Source organism: Sander lucioperca, chromosome 11, assembly GCF_008315115.2.
Source record: "Sander lucioperca isolate FBNREF2018 chromosome 11, SLUC_FBN_1.2, whole genome shotgun sequence".
Classification (NCBI taxonomy): domain Eukaryota; kingdom Metazoa; phylum Chordata; class Actinopteri; order Perciformes; family Percidae; genus Sander; species Sander lucioperca.
The window spans coordinates 37,653,786-37,671,380 of NC_050183.1; the positions used below are offsets into that span (position 1 = coordinate 37,653,786).

At 40.9% G+C, this 17,595-nt stretch overlaps 1 protein-coding gene across 9 annotated transcripts in view; it reads left to right on the plus strand.

The window, feature by feature from the left end:
- The window catches only part of unc13a (unc-13 homolog A (C. elegans)), a 47,959-nt gene that overhangs the window by 26,939 nt on the left and 3,425 nt on the right, over positions 1 to 17,595 (plus strand). For 2 of the 9 annotated variants that reach the window (XM_036007361.1, XM_036007367.1), the window contains 17 exons: positions 1,298 to 1,431; positions 1,618 to 1,703; positions 1,922 to 2,048; positions 2,179 to 2,275; positions 3,420 to 3,563; positions 3,695 to 3,772; positions 3,892 to 3,969; positions 4,199 to 4,287; positions 4,436 to 4,582; positions 5,678 to 5,801; positions 7,175 to 7,180; positions 9,453 to 9,482; positions 10,866 to 10,922; positions 11,069 to 11,149; positions 12,386 to 12,533; positions 13,270 to 13,326; positions 17,015 to 17,107. In XM_036007361.1, the coding sequence (XP_035863254.1) occupies positions 1,298 to 1,431; positions 1,618 to 1,703; positions 1,922 to 2,048; positions 2,179 to 2,275; positions 3,420 to 3,563; positions 3,695 to 3,772; positions 3,892 to 3,969; positions 4,199 to 4,287; positions 4,436 to 4,582; positions 5,678 to 5,801; positions 7,175 to 7,180; positions 9,453 to 9,482; positions 10,866 to 10,922; positions 11,069 to 11,149; positions 12,386 to 12,533; positions 13,270 to 13,326; positions 17,015 to 17,107 (1,576 nt within the window). Of the gene's footprint in view, positions 1 to 1,297; positions 1,432 to 1,617; positions 1,704 to 1,921; positions 2,049 to 2,178; positions 2,276 to 3,419; positions 3,564 to 3,694; positions 3,773 to 3,891; positions 3,970 to 4,198; positions 4,288 to 4,435; positions 4,583 to 5,677; positions 5,802 to 7,174; positions 7,181 to 9,452; positions 9,483 to 10,865; positions 10,923 to 11,068; positions 11,150 to 12,385; positions 12,534 to 12,883; positions 13,001 to 13,269; positions 13,327 to 17,014; positions 17,108 to 17,595 lie in introns of those variants that run through there. The other 7 variants (XM_036007365.1, XM_036007369.1, XM_036007368.1 and 4 more) reach the window with 6 other exon arrangements.

The window sequence follows — 17,595 nt, forward strand, 5'->3', positions numbered from 1 at the left end:
CTTTCAATGAAAGTCTTCATGTGTTGTTCCACTGGTTTTGTCTAGCAAATACTGAATTAAATTGTGGTCAAATTGTCATCTCTTCATACGGTGTAGCCTACACTGTAGCAGGATGTGTTGCTCTGTCTCCACCAGTGTCAGTGGCCAGGATGTGATCACTCAACCAGTATTTAGTTGATGTTTTTCTGAGTTTCTGGTTGCTCACGGTGCCCTGATAATCTGTCGCTGTGTATAGTCTGTTCAGTGCTAAAAAGCATTAAGGTTTACTTTTCTTTTTTTGTCGTAGATGTCTAATGATTGATGTACTTTTCTTTTTCCTTGGCTGTAATTTGGTTCACTCTCTCAGAAGAAGCAAGCAGGATAAATCACTGCCTAACTCAAAGCTTACTGATATAGTTGGACTAACTATTTATTTTAAACTTGACCACCAGTTTTGTTTTAATGTTATTATTGTACCCCCTTTGCTTGATTTCTGTATTTTGCTCAGTGTGTGTGTGTGTGTGTGTGTGTGTGTGTGCGTGTGCGTGTGTGTGCGTGTGTGTGTGTGGTGAGTCCCCATCATCCTCTCAGTCTGGGTAGGCCAGGCTCTCCCATCCGTCACTCAGATTTCAACAGGAATTTCTAAAACGTGCTTTGAGTCCTCATTACAGCAGCAACTCCATTCAGACTCCCTCATGAATTTCAAATAAGCATTTTCCCTTTGAAGAAAACATTTCATCCTGAGGGACGTTGCTATATTTTGTTGTATAAGCTCTGCAAGCTCATTCTTCACTCTTCAACCCCTGCAGTACTCAGCTTTTCTTTCCTTTTCTTCTAGCACATCTTCAGCTGTTTCAAAGAAGTCGTCCAAACAGTTAACATTCTGAGTCTGTTTGAAGCTGTTTGAGCAGCAAATGTTGAATATGTATGAGTTGTTTAATTAACAACACATTCAAGATTTCCCCACAAAAAGTCTCAGACAATAAAAAAGTACCATAAGTAAAATTCACATAAGAGTACTAAATGGTCACACAATTAAATATCTACACTGACCTTTGGAAGATTGGCCCTTTGGGTATTTTATCCAACATGTGAGTAGAGGTTTGGTGTGTGCAGTATGTTCTAAAGTTTGTTGCATGATGATGAGGAAATTGTTAAAAAAACTGACTTGATTTGGCTCAAGTGATTGAGCAGAATACAATAATCTGCAGATTACAGGTTGGCAGTTGTTGCCAAAGGTGCTGATCTTCCCATCATACACTCAACAAAGTGACCAGCAGGCAAGATCGTGACTCTAATTGTGTCACTGCTTTTCCAGGCCAAACAGGGGGCTGTGCCTCCGGAGGAGCAGGGACCCAGCATCAAGAATCTGGATTTCTGGTCCAAACTCATTACACTTATCGTCTCCATTATCGAGGAGGACAAGAACTCCTATACCCCCTGCCTAAACCAGTGAGTCTCTATACTCCTCCTTTACGCATTCTCTACTCCCAGAACCTTTCAAATGTGGTCACATTTCCTTCTCCATCTCTTCTGCACAGTTTCTCTTAGCCTCTTATCTGCTCGCTCAGTTTCAAATACCTTCTCTCTCTCTAAGTGCATATAGAGTAAGCCTTTCTCCTTCTCTCCTCCATCAAGATTTCCCCAGGAGCTCAATGTGGGTAAAATTAGTGCTGAAGTGATGTGGAACCTGTTTGCTCAGGATATGAAGTATGCAATGGAGGGTGAGTGCAAGTCAATGATATACTGAGCTTGTGAACTGACCAAGCCTTGTCAAAACACCGAAGACTCATTAGATAAATGTAGCCGCTAACTGTGGGTCAATGTCTCTGTATGCACAATTATAGATCTGTGGAAATTGGAGGTAGACATAGCTTAAACGCCAGGAGAGAAATGTGTTTCTTACTCAACCTGCATTTGTCCACTTTATTCTTTCTCTCAGAACATGAAAAAAATCGCTTGTGCAAGAGTGCAGATTACATGAACCTGCACTTCAAAGTCAAGTGGCTGTACAATGAGTACTGCAAAGACCTGCCCTTCTTCAAGAGCAGAGTGCCTGAATATCCTGCGTGAGTAGCAACTCATCGACCTATACTGAAAACAGAAAGTGAAAAAAAATAACAATAGACATTTAGAAAGAAGAGAAGTAGAAGAAGAAGTTTTTAGATATGTATTAATAATATGTTCTGCTCTCCATAGGTGGTTTGAGCCATTTGTTATTCAGTGGCTGGACGAAAATGAGGAAGTGTCTCGGGACTTTTTGCACGGTGCTTTGGAGAGAGACAAAAAAGATGGGGTAAAGGTTTTCAGCTCTTCTTTCCCCTCATTTCCACTTCACTCCTCTGAAAGCGCTGTTGTTCAGGCAGAATTACTGTAATCCATCCTTCGTACTTTCTCTGTCACACTCAAAAGTTATTAGCCAAAGTATTATTATTATCCTCCCTCCCCGGATCAATCCAAATATCGATAATTTTAATAAAGCCGTGTGGCTAGATTTTCTGGCCAGAAATGAAACAATGGCAAGCTGTTTAATTTGTAAAAAGGCTGTAAGATACAGTGGGAACACAACAAATATACAAACAAGTACACAAAGCATATGACAATCCTGTCCTGGGTTTAACTTATTAATAATCCAAAGTAAAAATCACAAAACCACTTAAGGGTCATTAAAATTCATTCAGATTTAGCAATTTGATGATGAATCAACCTTAATTATTAAAAAGTATCGGTATCGTATCAGTATTGGCAATACTGGCCATGTATTTACTTGGTATCGGATTGATACCAAATTTTTCAGTATCACACACCACTACCTCCCACACTTCCCCCGTGCCTCTTCTGCATTCTGCAAAGGAAAAAAGAAAGGCATGGACACAGCAGCACACACGTGGACTCAAAGCAGAAAGTGTGTTTGGGCTAAGAGAATGTTTCAGTCAAAGTACTCTTTGGAAGTTTAAAGAAGTGTGTTTGAGATGTGCATTTACTTAGGGAAGTCTGTGACAGCAAGATTTTGTGAATTAATGGCCTTATTCCAGAGTTTTGACTGCAGGAAAGCGGTCCTCACCTCATTACCCAGACTCCCCAGAAGAGCACCTACACACTCACCTATAGCCAATTAGGGACCAGCAGCCAATTACAAGGAGACAGACAGGAGCCCCCACCTGTCACCAGATGGTTGTCTAACTGGCTGTATGGCTGGTTCGGCACCACAGGGTCTGAGGTGAAGTACATGTGGGCAAAGATATCAAAGGTTCAGTTTAAAATGGCCTCTAGTGGTCCGTATCTAAGGTCTAATGTGTCCAGAGGACACATCTTGCTAGCCTTCTTTCGAATCCACGCTTCTCACCTGCTACACCTACTCATCCCTAATCACTTACGCCTCTTCCCCATTATTTTCTTCCCGATTTTTTATTTTCTCGCACACCTTTCCTGCCCTACAGTTCCAGGTCACATCAGAACATGCTCTGTTCTCCTGTTCGGTGGTGGATGTGTTTTCCCAGCTCAACCAGAGCTTTGAGATCATCAGGAAGCTTGAGTGTCCAGATCCGCAGATTGTAGGACACTACATGAAGCGATTTGCGAAGGTAGATTCAGTTCAATTTGCAGTCAAATCATACCTTACAAAATTAGCGTACAACAAAGGGGTCTTTAAATGTAGTTTTCAGTACAGCCTGATGATTGATGACTTGTTGCTCTTGTTTGTTTCCCTCTCCAGACCATCAGCAATGTGCTTCTGTCCTATGCTGATATCATCTCAAAGCTCTTTGCAAACTATGTCACCATGGAGAAAGTGGTGAGTGGTCAAAGACTTAACTCAACCTTAACTGGGTCAATAAAAAAAAAGAAAAGTTTAACACTGTTGTTTTCTATTTACCAACAAGAAGGCTGATCCATTTGTCTTTCTGTCCTCAGCCCTGCATCCTGATCAACAACATCCAACAGCTACGAGTTCAGCTGGAGAAGATGTTTGAAGCCATGGGGGGAAAAGATGTGAGTGATTCTCTTTTTTTTGTCCTCTCCCGAGTTTCAACCGGTATTCTTCACCAGCTTAGTTTTGTGTGCGTATGTTAGTATTTGATCACAGTTGCCTAGTTCATACAGTCTTCTTAATTCCAATGTGTCCATTATTGTCATTATTAACCCACCTGCCCTAAGACTCCATCCAGCTCTGTGTGTGTGTGTGTGTGTGTGTGTGTGTGTTTCCATTTACGTACTTTAGTTGTGCGTGGAGGCCAGTGATATCCTGAAAGACCTGCAGGTGAAGCTAAACAATGTCATGGATGATCTCAGCAGGGTCTTTTCTGTCAGGTAGACACACACTCACACAAAAAGTCATTCAAACATGAGTGTGACATTAATGTGTATTGTATAATATAATATATAGTATAATGTATATTTAGACAGACAGACCGACCGACAGACTTTGTTAAAAGCCTTTTCTACTTTTCCTCTGTAGTTTCCAGCCTCACATAGAGGAGAATGTGAAGCAGATGGGAGACATCTTGGCTCAGGTGAAGGGAACCTCAAATGTGGGAAATGCCAGCAGCGTGGCCCAGGATGCTGACAACGTCCTGCAGCCCATCATGGAGTTCCTTGACAGCAAGTGAGATGGTCTGACATTTTAGAGGAGTCTAAAAGGGATAGTTTGCCTTTGGGAGCATTTTATTATTTTTACCTCCTTACTTACTCATAGATATTTATTTTCTCTCTGAGTGCAATTTGAAGGTATGTTGAATGGTTAGCATAGTTCACATCAACGTGATCATCATCATCAAGTGATGTTAAGTTGCAGCTCAGGAGGAGTTATACCAGCAATCCACACACACACACACACACACACACACACACACACACACACACACACACACACACACACACACACACACACACAAGTGTTTCATATTTTTATGTAAGTTACCTACTTTTGAGAGGAATTTCTACTTGATTCCATAGTCATGTATTGGATTGTGTCAAGCTAATATTATAACTCAAACTGTTCATCCAGACATAAGAAAGACTAAGAAAATGTTAGTTCTTTACCCATTTACTTTAGAGTAAATGTAGTTCTTTACCCAAGTCTATTAGTTGGCCTGACTCTAGGTGAGCAGAACGTCCACTTGGAATCAAAGATGTGTTCTCAATGAACTTCCACACTAATGGTCATACAGCAAAGCAGCAAACAACAACCTCTATCCTTAGACCCTCAATTGAAATGAGGAACAATTCCCAATATTGGGCAAATTGGACCCAGTTACTTGAATGAGCCCACCCTCTTTACTTCCCCTTCCTGGATGAGGGAGCTCCTGTTCCCTCTGGTAATTCACCACAAGCTCATTGGTTTTACTGATATTGAGCTTCAGGTGATTGTCAGTGTGACGCAGCTCTCTATTAGTCCTCTGTACTTCTCTGTAAAATAGTCTCTAAGTGAAAGCATGTTTCACAATGGAAATGATTCACTGGAATCATACATGTTAATATAGCAATAACTTCCACTCGCAAAAAAATACACTTAATATCTTTTATTAAACTCCTTCAAAGTCTTTACTGGAGTCTGGACAGACACGAATGTAAACAACATCATGCAACATACAACATGCAACCTGACTGGTGGGCAGAGGCATACAACTGCAAGGTGGTAATTTGCCTTCTTAAGCTGATTTTTATTCATCACTCCTTCCTGTCTCCCCCCTCCTGCCAGCCTGACTTTGTTTGCTAAGATCTGTGAGAAGACTGTGCTGAAACGTGTGCTGAAGGAGCTGTGGAAGCTGGTGATGAACACCATGGAGAAGACCATCGTTCTGCCGCCACTCACAGACCAAACGGTGAGAGCGCACAGTCGTACAGATACACATACAGAGGCATACAGTCGTACAAATACACACAATAATGATGCTAAGCTACACTCATTGTTGGCTCTGCCTGCGCTACATGCAAGAAGTGATTTAACATTTTTAGTGTGGATAAAGATGCACATATACACACACACATACACATCACTAGGATCTGTTTTCCAGAAAGCTTACTAATTATTTTAAGTAAGCATGGATGCTGCTACGAAGAGATACGAATATTTGATCTGATGATGACCGCAGCAATAAGGTAGACAGAAGAAAAATGATGAACAAATCCTGTAACACACACATACACGCATGCACAAATACAAACTTGCACACAGCTCCAACTGCCAAGGCAGCATCAAAAGAAAAAGGAGGAGGTGGAGAATAAGGAAATGGATTACAAAGGCAGACATTTTGTGTGTGTGTGTGTTGTGATTCAAGATGGCCCTCTTATAAACAAAGGATCAAGCTATCTACATGGCATCCTATCCACACATTATATTTAGCATCGCCCCCAGTGCCTTCATTCGTCCAAACAATCAAGTTGAAACCCCTTTTTTTGTTAAAGCTGAAAGACAAAAGGAGTGCACCATATCATTCTAACACCAGCTCATGGCTGCTCTCCAGTATGTCAGCCAACTATCTGGAGAGATTTCTGATTTATGAGTAACTCATAACAGAGTGGCAGAAAATATTTGCCCAAAGGATCTGGCCCACTTTCAAAAACGATCATCAAAACATCATTTTGGAAAGCAGCCTCTTGTTTTCTTTTGTTTTGGATATATGTGTTCTTATTTGTGTTTTGGTTATTAACTAAAGAGCCTCATATCACTACTAATAAGGTAATAATGAATCTCTGGTAACCATGTACAGTGCTAGCCAGTTATCAACACAACTGGTTCAGCCTCATACTGTAGGTCTGCAGTTAGTCCCTGTCCAATTGAGTTTATCCGATTAGGAAAAAGAGAGAGGGACAACAACAGGAGAAGATAGTTATTCCTGAATATGTGCAAATGCCACATGACCATCTCTAGCAAAGCATTTTTTTCAGTTGAAGTTGAAGTGCTGTTAAAAGCTAAAACTCTTATTTCCTCTATTCTAAAAAATAATTGTAGGAGTAAAGTTACTTATTAGCCGACCCCTCTTACTGCTCTACTTGTACTTAGTCCAGGCTTTAGACAGGTACCAATTGGTCCACGTCCCTCCAGCCCTGAGGCCCAAACTTGTGTTTTTTTAATTGATGTGGGGCTCTTTGCAGCTTGACTGACCCTTCTCTCTGGTTGTTGTTGTTGTTGTTGTTGTTGTTGTTGTTGTTGTGATTACTATTACATCCCGCTCCCACCGCTCTCCCTCCACAGATGATTGTAAGTACAGCACTCCTGCGTGTGTGTCTGTCTGTCCGTCCACGGTGGTTGGTTCTCTGCTATATGTGGCTGCGATCTTCCCCTGTTTTTACCCCACATCACACCCTCTCCCTTCTCACAGCCTCTCAGATCTGTCCCTTTCTGTCTCTTCTTCTTCTCCTTTTTCTTCTTTTTATTGCTCCTTCTTCTTTTGTCCTCCTCATCTTCTTCTTCTCCTTCTTTTTATTCTACTTCCTTTTCTCTTCTCTTTTATTCTCATTTTTCTGCTTCTTCTCTCCTTCCTCTATTTCTTCTTCTTCTTCTTCTTCTTCTTCTTCTTCTTCTTCTTCTTCTTCTCTTCTCTCCTCCAACACTGTCTCTCTTTTGAGTAGACAGAAGCATGGTGCATTCCTGACTGGTTCTGATATAGGTCCCACACCCCCTTCAACAATCTCCACCAATCAATGCCCTCCCCCCCCCCCTCTTTTGCTGTCTTTTCTTCCTGAACACTTTCCTCAAACAGGAAGTGGTACTCCTCTCTTGCGCCTAGTGTTGCCTTGTATCTTCTCATGCATTGTATCCTTTTACTGGGACTCTGGTGGGGTGATTCTGATCTATCGATGGCTTGGTATCTGGTGTCCTGCCCCACCCCCAGCCCCTTTCCCTCCTTCTAAGCCTTTGCCCCACTGTCCCCACCTTTCCCACCTGTTTGAACTGTGTCCCCCCCCTCCACCGCCCACTGTGGGTTTGTTGCTTGCGTCTGATCTATTTCAACACTGCAGTCTTCTCTCAGTATACTGTACAACACTGTACTGTATGTCTCTGCAGACCTGTCATGTTGGTCTGTTGTGGTTTGATTTCATGTTCTGTTGTTACTATGACAATTGTAATGCTGGTATTATGTCACTGATTCTGATGCACAGAATGGCTTTTCTTACAAGACGTTGGTTCGAGTTGATGTTGGTCAAAAAAGGTGCATTCATCGTACTATGCAAAACCTACTCTTAATGTCTTAAAGCTCTACTGTATGTGATGGTTTTTTACCAGTGTTGGAACTGACTTTTGCAGGATATAACGAAGCATCTAGTTTGAAATAAAACCTTTTAGAATTGTCTATTCTGTGGTATACTTGATGATAGTACACAGGCAAGAAAATGTAGTGCCACACAGGAAGTGATGGCTTTTCTAATGAACAGAATTGACGTGCGTTTCTCCGTCCACATGATCTGTGGCGCTTGTTTATCGTCAAGTGTAACCAATGGTGGAGGAAGCATTCAGTTCCTTTTACTAGTAAAGTTAAAAGTAAAAAAAGCAACACTACACTGTGAAATAATCCATTACCAGTAAAATTCTTGTTCTGAAAATGTTGCTCAAGTAAAAGTACATAAGTATTATCAGTAAAATGTGCTTAAAGTGTCAAAAGTAAAAGTACATATTAGGCAGAAGAATGCACCTGTGAATGTTTTAACTGTTTAATATACTGTTGGGTAGTTCAATCCAATATACTGTATATGCAACACAACTAATTTCATTAATGATCATAAGGCACATCAAAATTGTACTTAACTACAGACATTGAGTCAATTTAGTTAGTTTTAACCAGTGAGTGCAACAGTCACATGAATAAATTCTGACCTTCTGTCCAAGATATCACAACAAGCTTTTATGTATGAGTTTTATCTTATCTTCTTTTAAAGGAATAGTTTGACTTTTTTATTAAAATAAACGTACTGTCTTTCTTGTCAAGAGTCAGATAAGAAGATTGATTCCACTCTCATATCTGTGTTAAGTATGGAGCGAGAGCCAGAGTCAATTAGCTTAATTTAGCTTAGCTTAAAGACTGGCAAACACCTAGCCTAGCTTCTCCAGTTCAAAAATCCACCAACCAGCACCTCTAAAGCTCACTAATTAACATGGTATACCTTGTTTTTTTAATCAGTAAACAAACAGAAATGTTAAATTGACAATTACTAAGTATATGTTGTCAGCATCCATGTACTCCTGTCAACATGTATGCTGTTCATGCTCTGCCAACCAGCAATTTGTTAAACCATGTTTTCTTTGTTTTGTGGTTAGGCACAAAATCATCTGATGTTGTTGCTTTGGAGGTCAAGCTAATTAGCTAACTGAAGGGAGGTCTCTGGCAGTGACGAATATCCTCAAATTTCATTTCACATTTTGCAAAGCAACATATGCACTTTTGATTGCATATTCTCATATAGCCAATGAGAGTGAAGTCAGACTGCAGGGACTGGCCACTGCTTGAAGTATTAACCACATGCTCTCTTTCCAGGGGAGGCTGAAGAATGCTTCTCACAGTGATGTAAGGACTAAACCCCTTTAGATCAATATGTCTTGTCTCTCAATGTCTTCTCTCCGTGTCTCCGTGTCCCTCCCTCAGCTCGCCAGTCAAATAAAGCAGTGGAAATATAGATTTTTCACTATTGTTTTTTACACAACATTCCTTTATAGTGCTGTTTATATGCTGTGAGAAATACTGTAGCAGTAGCTGCCTGCACTCCCAGCCTCACCGCAGGTCATACACTCTAATCTACTTGTAGACATTTGCGGCTCAAACGCACCACAAATCGTAAGTCAAAGAGTTTAATCGGCACTTAATTTTACTTGGATTTCAAATACAATGCGCTGTTTTGTTCATTTCTGCAATGCAACACAGACAGCGGCTGAGCTTCATGAGCCTCATAAGGCAAAGTCAGTAGTAAGTAAGTGATGGTTGGCACTTTGACCTGTGACTTGTGGTGCATTTTATCTGCAAAAGTGTGCTCATAGGGTGAGAACAGTTGGCATAAAGTAGTTTTCATCACAGCAGCCCCTGCAACAAGAGCTACAACTATCTACCTTATTTTCTGTCAGTTTAACATCGTCTTCGCTTGCCTGACTGAATCTAAAGTAAACAGTTTAAATAACTAGATGCATCACAGTTTCAATAGTAAATACTAATTACATTTTTCTTATATAATGAATGTTAGGTTTTGTTTCATTTTCTCATATTACTGTAATGATGTTTGTAAGATTATTTAAACTTCAATAGGTTCTATTCTCAGAAGGCAAATATAAAAGCTTATTTCATACCTAAGGCTGGAACCAAGGATAGGATTTGAAGGTGCAGTCAGCAGCACTTAGTGATATATTATCTTACCAGAGTATTGCATTAGGCTGGACATCCAGTAAATACCTGCATACACCACAGTGCAACGTGTGTGTGTGTGTGTGTGTGTGTGTGTGTGTGTGTGTGTGTGTGTGTGTGTGTGTGTGTGTGTGTGTGTGTGTGTGTGTGTGTGTGTGTGTGTGTGTGTGTGTGTGTGTGTGTACTTGCATTTGTGTGTTCATGAGTGCACGAGTGTGTCTTCTTTCTTTTCCTCACTACGAGCTGAGCCACTTTCCCTTCTCTTCGTACTGGTGTGTGTGTGTGTGTGTGTGTGTGTGTGTGTGTGTGTGTGTGTTGTGCAGTGGAATGTAATGTTTTGGAATAAAATACAGATAAGTGTGATAACAGCACTTGAAGGAAAAAGTATCTTGACAATTGTATAGCGGCTCAGAGTGACTGTTCATGAATGTGTGTGTCAGAAACGTCGCTGTCCTCTGTGTGACACTAAGCCGTTTACTGCTGTCCTGCATTGTGGTGATAATAACAATACTTCTCTCGTGTCTACCTTTCTTCTATCCATCTTTCTGTCTCTTCCAGGGCACTCAGCTCATCTTTAACGCTGCCAAGGAGCTGGGACAGCTGTCCAAGCTGAAGGTACAAAATGTTTTTACACCATTATGCTCTGAGCCTGGCATCAGTGCTTCAGATTAAGACTCTAATTGACTAGCAAATATAAGGGAGGGCATATGGAAGGACATACGAATGATTTTGGTCTTTGCTTCTATTGTTGTCATCTTCAGGAGCACATGGTTCGTGAGGAGGCCAAAGCGCTTACACCTAAGCAGTGCGCTGTGATAGAGCTGGCCCTGGACACCATCAAGGTAGAAACACTCTGCTATACAGTATGTGCAGACTTTCACTGTTAGTGGCCACCTTAAATGTTTGACAATGAAGACTCAGGTATGACTCATGGAAATGACAGTAAATTACAGTATGTGCTTTGGTTTTGTCAAGTCAAACTCTCGATGTGATGGATCGTGAAGGACGTGTTGTGTAATAGCCCAACCTTTAAGACTTTGAGCTTTCTTTTTGCGGCTCTACAGCTTTGTGTTTTATTTGTTTAAGTTATAGAAAACTTAATTTAGAATCATGTTTCTTCCACATCTATATGTAGGAGCACGTGATGTACTAGGCAAAGCATTTTAAGTAACAAAACACATTTAAATAATAACAAATCCCTGTGTTGACACTATGTGCGTTAAAATTAGATGAAAATAAAATGAATGATGACCATGGAAACCATATATGCTCAGGTGAGAGAATGCTCCCTCTTTGGACCTGTTATTCCCGGTTAAAAGATTACTAGACAGGCTTAAAATTCAGAGATTGAACCAGGAAGTAAACATTAAAAAAAATAAAAAGTAGGTAAAGAAAAACCATAGGAGCAAGTAACAGTCACTTTGCAAGTTCTATAATTAACACCTATTAAGCTGCAAATTCAGGATTTTGAGTTTCCTGTACCTTTGAGATGGGTTAAGAAAGGGAAAATAAGACGTATTTAAAACGGACATTTCAATCAAAAAGCATCTCTTTTACAAGATAACACAAGCAACCACGGAGCAGATTCAGGTGGGTAGAGCTTAACTCGTACAGCGACAGAAACCATCATCACTTGTAGCTAAGTTTGCAAAGTATTCGCAAATTAAAAAAAAAAAAAAAATGAATCATTTGTTCTATACAACATGAGAGTACAGTGAAAAATGCCCATTACAATTTTCAACAGTACAAAACCCAAGAACAATTCATTTATTATACTTTTAGACAGAGAAAAGCATTTTTGAGCTTAGAGAAACGTTAACATTTTTGCTTGAAAAAGAAGGATTCATTTATTATCAAAATAGTTTATAAATAATTTTCTGTCAATCGACTAATAGAGTAATCAACTCATTGATTAATGGACCAATCATTGCAGCTCTGGATTGTTGTGTAAACATTTTAAAATCCCTTTTTTTCTTATAAGAACAAAGAAAGTGCCTCTTCTTCAGTAATATTTTGCAGCAGGAAGTAAGTTAACAGCTGTCTTCTACTTTGTCCGCCTGTCTTTGTGTGTGTGTTAGCAATATTTCCATGCTGGTGGTGTGGGTCTGAAGAAGACGTTCCTGGAGAAGAGTCCTGACCTCCTGTCTCTCCACTACGCCCTGTCGCTCTACACACAGGCAACAGACAAACTCATTAAGACCTTTGTCCAGTCACAGAACGCACAAGGTAACCTAACGGTCCTTACTCTCTGTGACACTCTTCCCTTTCTCTATCTTTGGGAGACTTGTGATTCTTTTTATTTTCAGGATCTTTCTTTTTCCAAGTGTGAAATGAATGTCTAATGTTACGTAAGTCTGCTGTTCTCTCTCAGAGAAGCCACTCTGTTCAGTGTCTCCCACTCCTCTCTTGATATTAGGGTTTCCCAAATGCTGCTTTGTAGAGCATAAAGTTGAGTCTCCTGGTAGCCAGCCTCAGGAAACACAGAGATTATTCTTTACATGATCTGACAGCTATTTGCAATGAAAAAATAAATAGCCGCCCCCTCTTTTTTCTCGCTCTTTGATTCTATTGCTCAGCCTCCATCCTACCATCCGATGGCTACATAACAGCCATCCTCTTTGTGGAAACGCTGATGCTGACGTGCTATCCCTGAGCACCGCTGGTAGAAATGCCATTTGAGCGGAGGACGTTCAAAATTTAATTGGCAAAATGCCAATATCTAAGTCCGTTTTACAGCAGTAGATCTGTGTGAGCTTTGCATGTTGCAGTATTGCACAGCAGATCAGAAGAATTAATACCGACGTATCTATCAGGATTTCTCCCATCTTTAGGGACAAGACTTGTAAATGTTGGTTTGTTTTTCTACTCTGTTATTCTTAAATTCAACCTCTGCAGTCCTCACATTTCTACGTGTTTCTCCTTTCTCTGTCTACTCCCTCCTTCTGCCCCATCTGTGGGCCAGTGTTCGGCGGGAAGGGGGTGAGGTTCACCACTAGTGAGGATGTTTACCCAGACAAGGGTATGTGGCACTCAGGCTCGGGGTCTGAGACATTCAGGACTACCAAAGCCTCCAGAACAAAGCCCAACTCCCTCCACCTTCCACCCCACCCCATGTGCATCCCGTAACTCCCCTGCCTGCTCAAACTCATCCCAACAGACAAATGCAATGCACAGATTGAACATCTTTGTCTCTGAACAAACATATTGTACATGCCCACCGCAACAATACAAACATAGACTTTATGCATTCATGCATGTAATGTACACACTGATGTCTGTATGTACGGAACTGCACTGAATACATACGCCATGGACTGTATGTATGAGCAGACACTAAAGCATGATGTGCTGACATCAGACAAAAAGAGTAGAAATGCATTGAAGTGTGGAGCAATCCTTATCCAGCATGATGTCACCCAGAGAGGCCCAAGGGCCGCGTGTGCGTGTGTGTGTGTGTGTGTGTGTGTGTGTGTGTGTGTGTGTGTGTGTGTGTGTGCGTGTGTGTGCGTGCGTGTGTACACGTGGACAAGCGGAAGAGCGAGTGACTGAGCAGAGCCAATGTGACTGAGTGAAACTGTCCTTAAGGTTGTTGAAGCGGAAGCACTGTGTATTGTCCGTCTCCAGCGAGGAAAACAGAGAGGAAATCCTTAACCCCCACGTTACCACCCCTGGCCAATCTGTTTGAAGTGAAAGACGCTGATGAAGAGGACTAGGATAAGGATAGACTAATGATGGCTGTTGGCTCAGTTTTTGTCTGGGAGGGCTCCCTGTCCTCGCCTGCTCGATCATCATCACACACAAACACAGACGGAGACAAACACGTTCAAACACACACACACACACACACACACACACACAGCTCCCACATGCGGTGCAGCCCGCTCTACAGCAGTGACGACAAAGGATGCTCAACTCTCTTCCCCTACAGATTGAGCCAATCAGAGAAAGTCCTTCAGGTCAGGTGGTCTGATTTCTGTCATTTTAGATTAGTATCAAAAGGTTTGACGCCTGCTTACTAACACTCACACAGGATGACTTCATTTGATGCTGCACAAGCTCCAGCACACTGACAGTCCTCTTAAAGGACAACAGTACAACATAAAACCACTGAATTGACAACATTCATTTTTTACTTTGAAAACCATCTGTCTGAATTTGTGTGGTCTTAATTGCCCCGTCTGAAATTTCTATTAGGTCATTTCACTCGCATATCTGAGCATATCACATGACTTGACAGAACGTAACCTGATTGTAAGGAAGTGTGATTAATTAAATTGAGACTCAATTGCTTATCATTGATAATCCCTGAATGTTTAAATTTGAATTTTTTAATCTTGATTTTATGTGTCTGAATTTCACCAATTCAAAAGACGCTACTTGACTTTCTTGACTTGACTTTTAAGACTCGAACATTATTATTTTAAGCATCTTGACACTCTTTTTTTTTTAGACTTGGATTTTCTATCTGAATTTGTGTAAAATAATCTTTAAGTCAAGTTTTTGATAGCAAAACTTGAAACTTTTGACTTCTGAAAGTTATGTATTCAGTTGCTTATGAAATTCTAATTATCACGGTCTTTCTTTGCTTCCATAGTGAAGGTATATATAGAAAACAAAGTAGCGTGTCTTCAGCTTTCATGCCAGCTGCTGGATGTCCTTGACTGTAACAAGGGTGCAAATTAACTTCCTGCCAAGCAGCTTTCACTTGACAGTTTTTTTTCATGCCAGGAGATGATTAGAGCAAGATGACTGATCAAGGCTGAGTGGAATTTATTCTTATGAGCTCGACTGCTGCTGATCAGTGACGACTGTCATCCTTACATACTGCAGTCTATGAGCTGCATTATTTGTAATAGAAGTAAGCAAAGGTCATTTGTGAATATGCAGTAAACTTGGGCGATGTTTTGACGCGATCACAGTACAAGTTTGGGATTTAATGTCTATTCTGGTGAAAATTTGCGATATGGTAGAAATATTTGCACTTCTGATTACAGTGTTTATTAAAGAAGAAAAGTCTGTGTTTTCTTGGTAACATCTCCCTGCCTCCCAGCCAGCACAGTTCTTTCCCATCTTTTATGGACGTTCTCCATAGAGTAGACAAGGCCAGATGGACGACTGCTGCTCTCTTTGGTCCTGTTGGCAGCGAGACCAACAATCCCATACTGCTCCCTGGAGAGATGCAGAGAGCTGCATGCCAGGAACACTCTGCCGTCTAACTCCCACAGACACCTTGTTTAGTGGGCGGCTGGTTTAAAACACACACACACACACACACACACACAGGCTGCTTGTCGTCACCACAAAGATACCGTTGACAAAGTGAAGACACTAATTAAAACATTGAAAATGAATGTCCATCTGTCACCATATCCTTCTGGAGATGTATGTGGATCTCAACCAATTTTTCACATGCAGCACAAAACCACACACAGAGACACTGAGGAAAGATTTGACCACCATCTCCCTCCCAGACAAAAGAGTTGGAGGCTGAGTGAAGCCATCACTGTCTTCTTTGCCCTAAAATAGTCTTACAGCTAGAAGTACTGTATGGAGCCAAAGGACCCAAGACCTGAACTTGGACTCAGGTCTAATTATCTAGGATAGGGGTGGACCAACTCATGCCATAATGTCCTATGTACAGTATAGGATAGATAGAAACAGCAATAGTAAAATTACACTGTGGAGAAACATAATGACAATATTACTCAAATAAAGAAAAACATATTTGAAAAATATGGAACTTGAATTTGAGTCCTCCAGACACTCTTCCCACAGTACAGCTTTATTGAGAGAGTTGGGTATAAGTAGTGCCGTCCTTCACCGACAGATCTGAGAGGCTGAGCTGCTTCTCTCTCCATCAGCTCCTTCCCCTTTCTTGTCCCTCCTCTTGCCATGCTTGGGTAAAAGTCTTTACCAAGGAATGGGTGTGTCTACCTATCTAGATCTATCTGAGCATGTCCTGACCTGATCTATGTCGGGGGAACCACACTGTCAGTTGACCTTCTTCAGCTTCTCTCCTATCTTCTTTTCTGCCTCTTACTAACCACCCTGCATCTGAACAGACAACTTGCATCTATGAGTGGGCACAAATTACTGTCCTCACTGGATCCAAATTATTACCTTTCAATTGCTGAATCTGTACAATGGCTATTCAGACAGCATCTAATCATAAGAGTATGATTAGAATGCCTTACTGAAGGATTGAATACAGTTTTTTCAGGTCAGTACAAAACTATCCACTGGACTGTTGTTGTAGAGTTGTTAAGAGATGATTTGCCGCAAGAGGCTTCATCAGTTAATGTATTATAGTTAAACTGCGTTACTACCTATATTAAAAACATATGCCCACTAATAGCAGCTCTGTCTGATTGTCCACTTTCAGACCACAACATATGCACAAGCAGATCACTTTGCCTTATTTTAAGTCCTCCTGTTACACAGTGATTAGTTAATAGCACAAAGAAATGTTTGCCCAGTCAATATTCTGTGTTGTATCCAAAAAGTTATAGTCAAATCCATTTTCAATGTTCAGTTCAATTGAAATCCAATTGGTCTGTGATTTTTCAGGAGAGTCCTGAGGAGGACAATTTGGGCACAGTGGTTTGTGTGAGTGTTTGGTCTGTGATAGGAGCACCAAGACGTCTCCACGTCTCCACATTCAAAGGCAATAACGCACCCCTCACTCTCCTGTCTGTGTGTCCCGTCAGGCTCTGGGGTGGACGATGCCGTGGGGGAGGTGTCCATCCATGTGGAGATTTTCACTCACCCCAACACTGGAGAGCACAAAGTCACAGTAAAAGGTAAAGGACCCTAACCCCTCTTTATTTTCACCTCCCAATCAAAGAATCCCAACTGAAGGTCCACTTACGACCTTTTTCCATTTCAACCGTATCATATCACGTTTGAAATGTGACACAGCACGTTATTTGACATACGATAACAGGTTGTACCATCAAGATATGCTATTTTGAATGTACCCTTCGCCAAAAAGTAGAATTGAGAAAAAGAAAAAAGTTCTTCAAAAAAATAAACAACCAAAATCACATAGGCAAGAAGATTTTTTTCAGTAGTGTTCAAGCATCAAACTTATGGATGAGTCAGTTTAAATCTGACTTTAACAAAGCAAAGAAATATTTTATGAATAGTTTCCTGATGAGAGAGCAGATTAATTCACTTATTCTTTTCCTGGCTTTAAGGACAGTTACTTCCCTTTCACAAGGAACTGAATATGATACCTGAGGGAGAGACAGTATTTTCTTGTTCTGAATTTTCTGTTCACTCTCTCTTT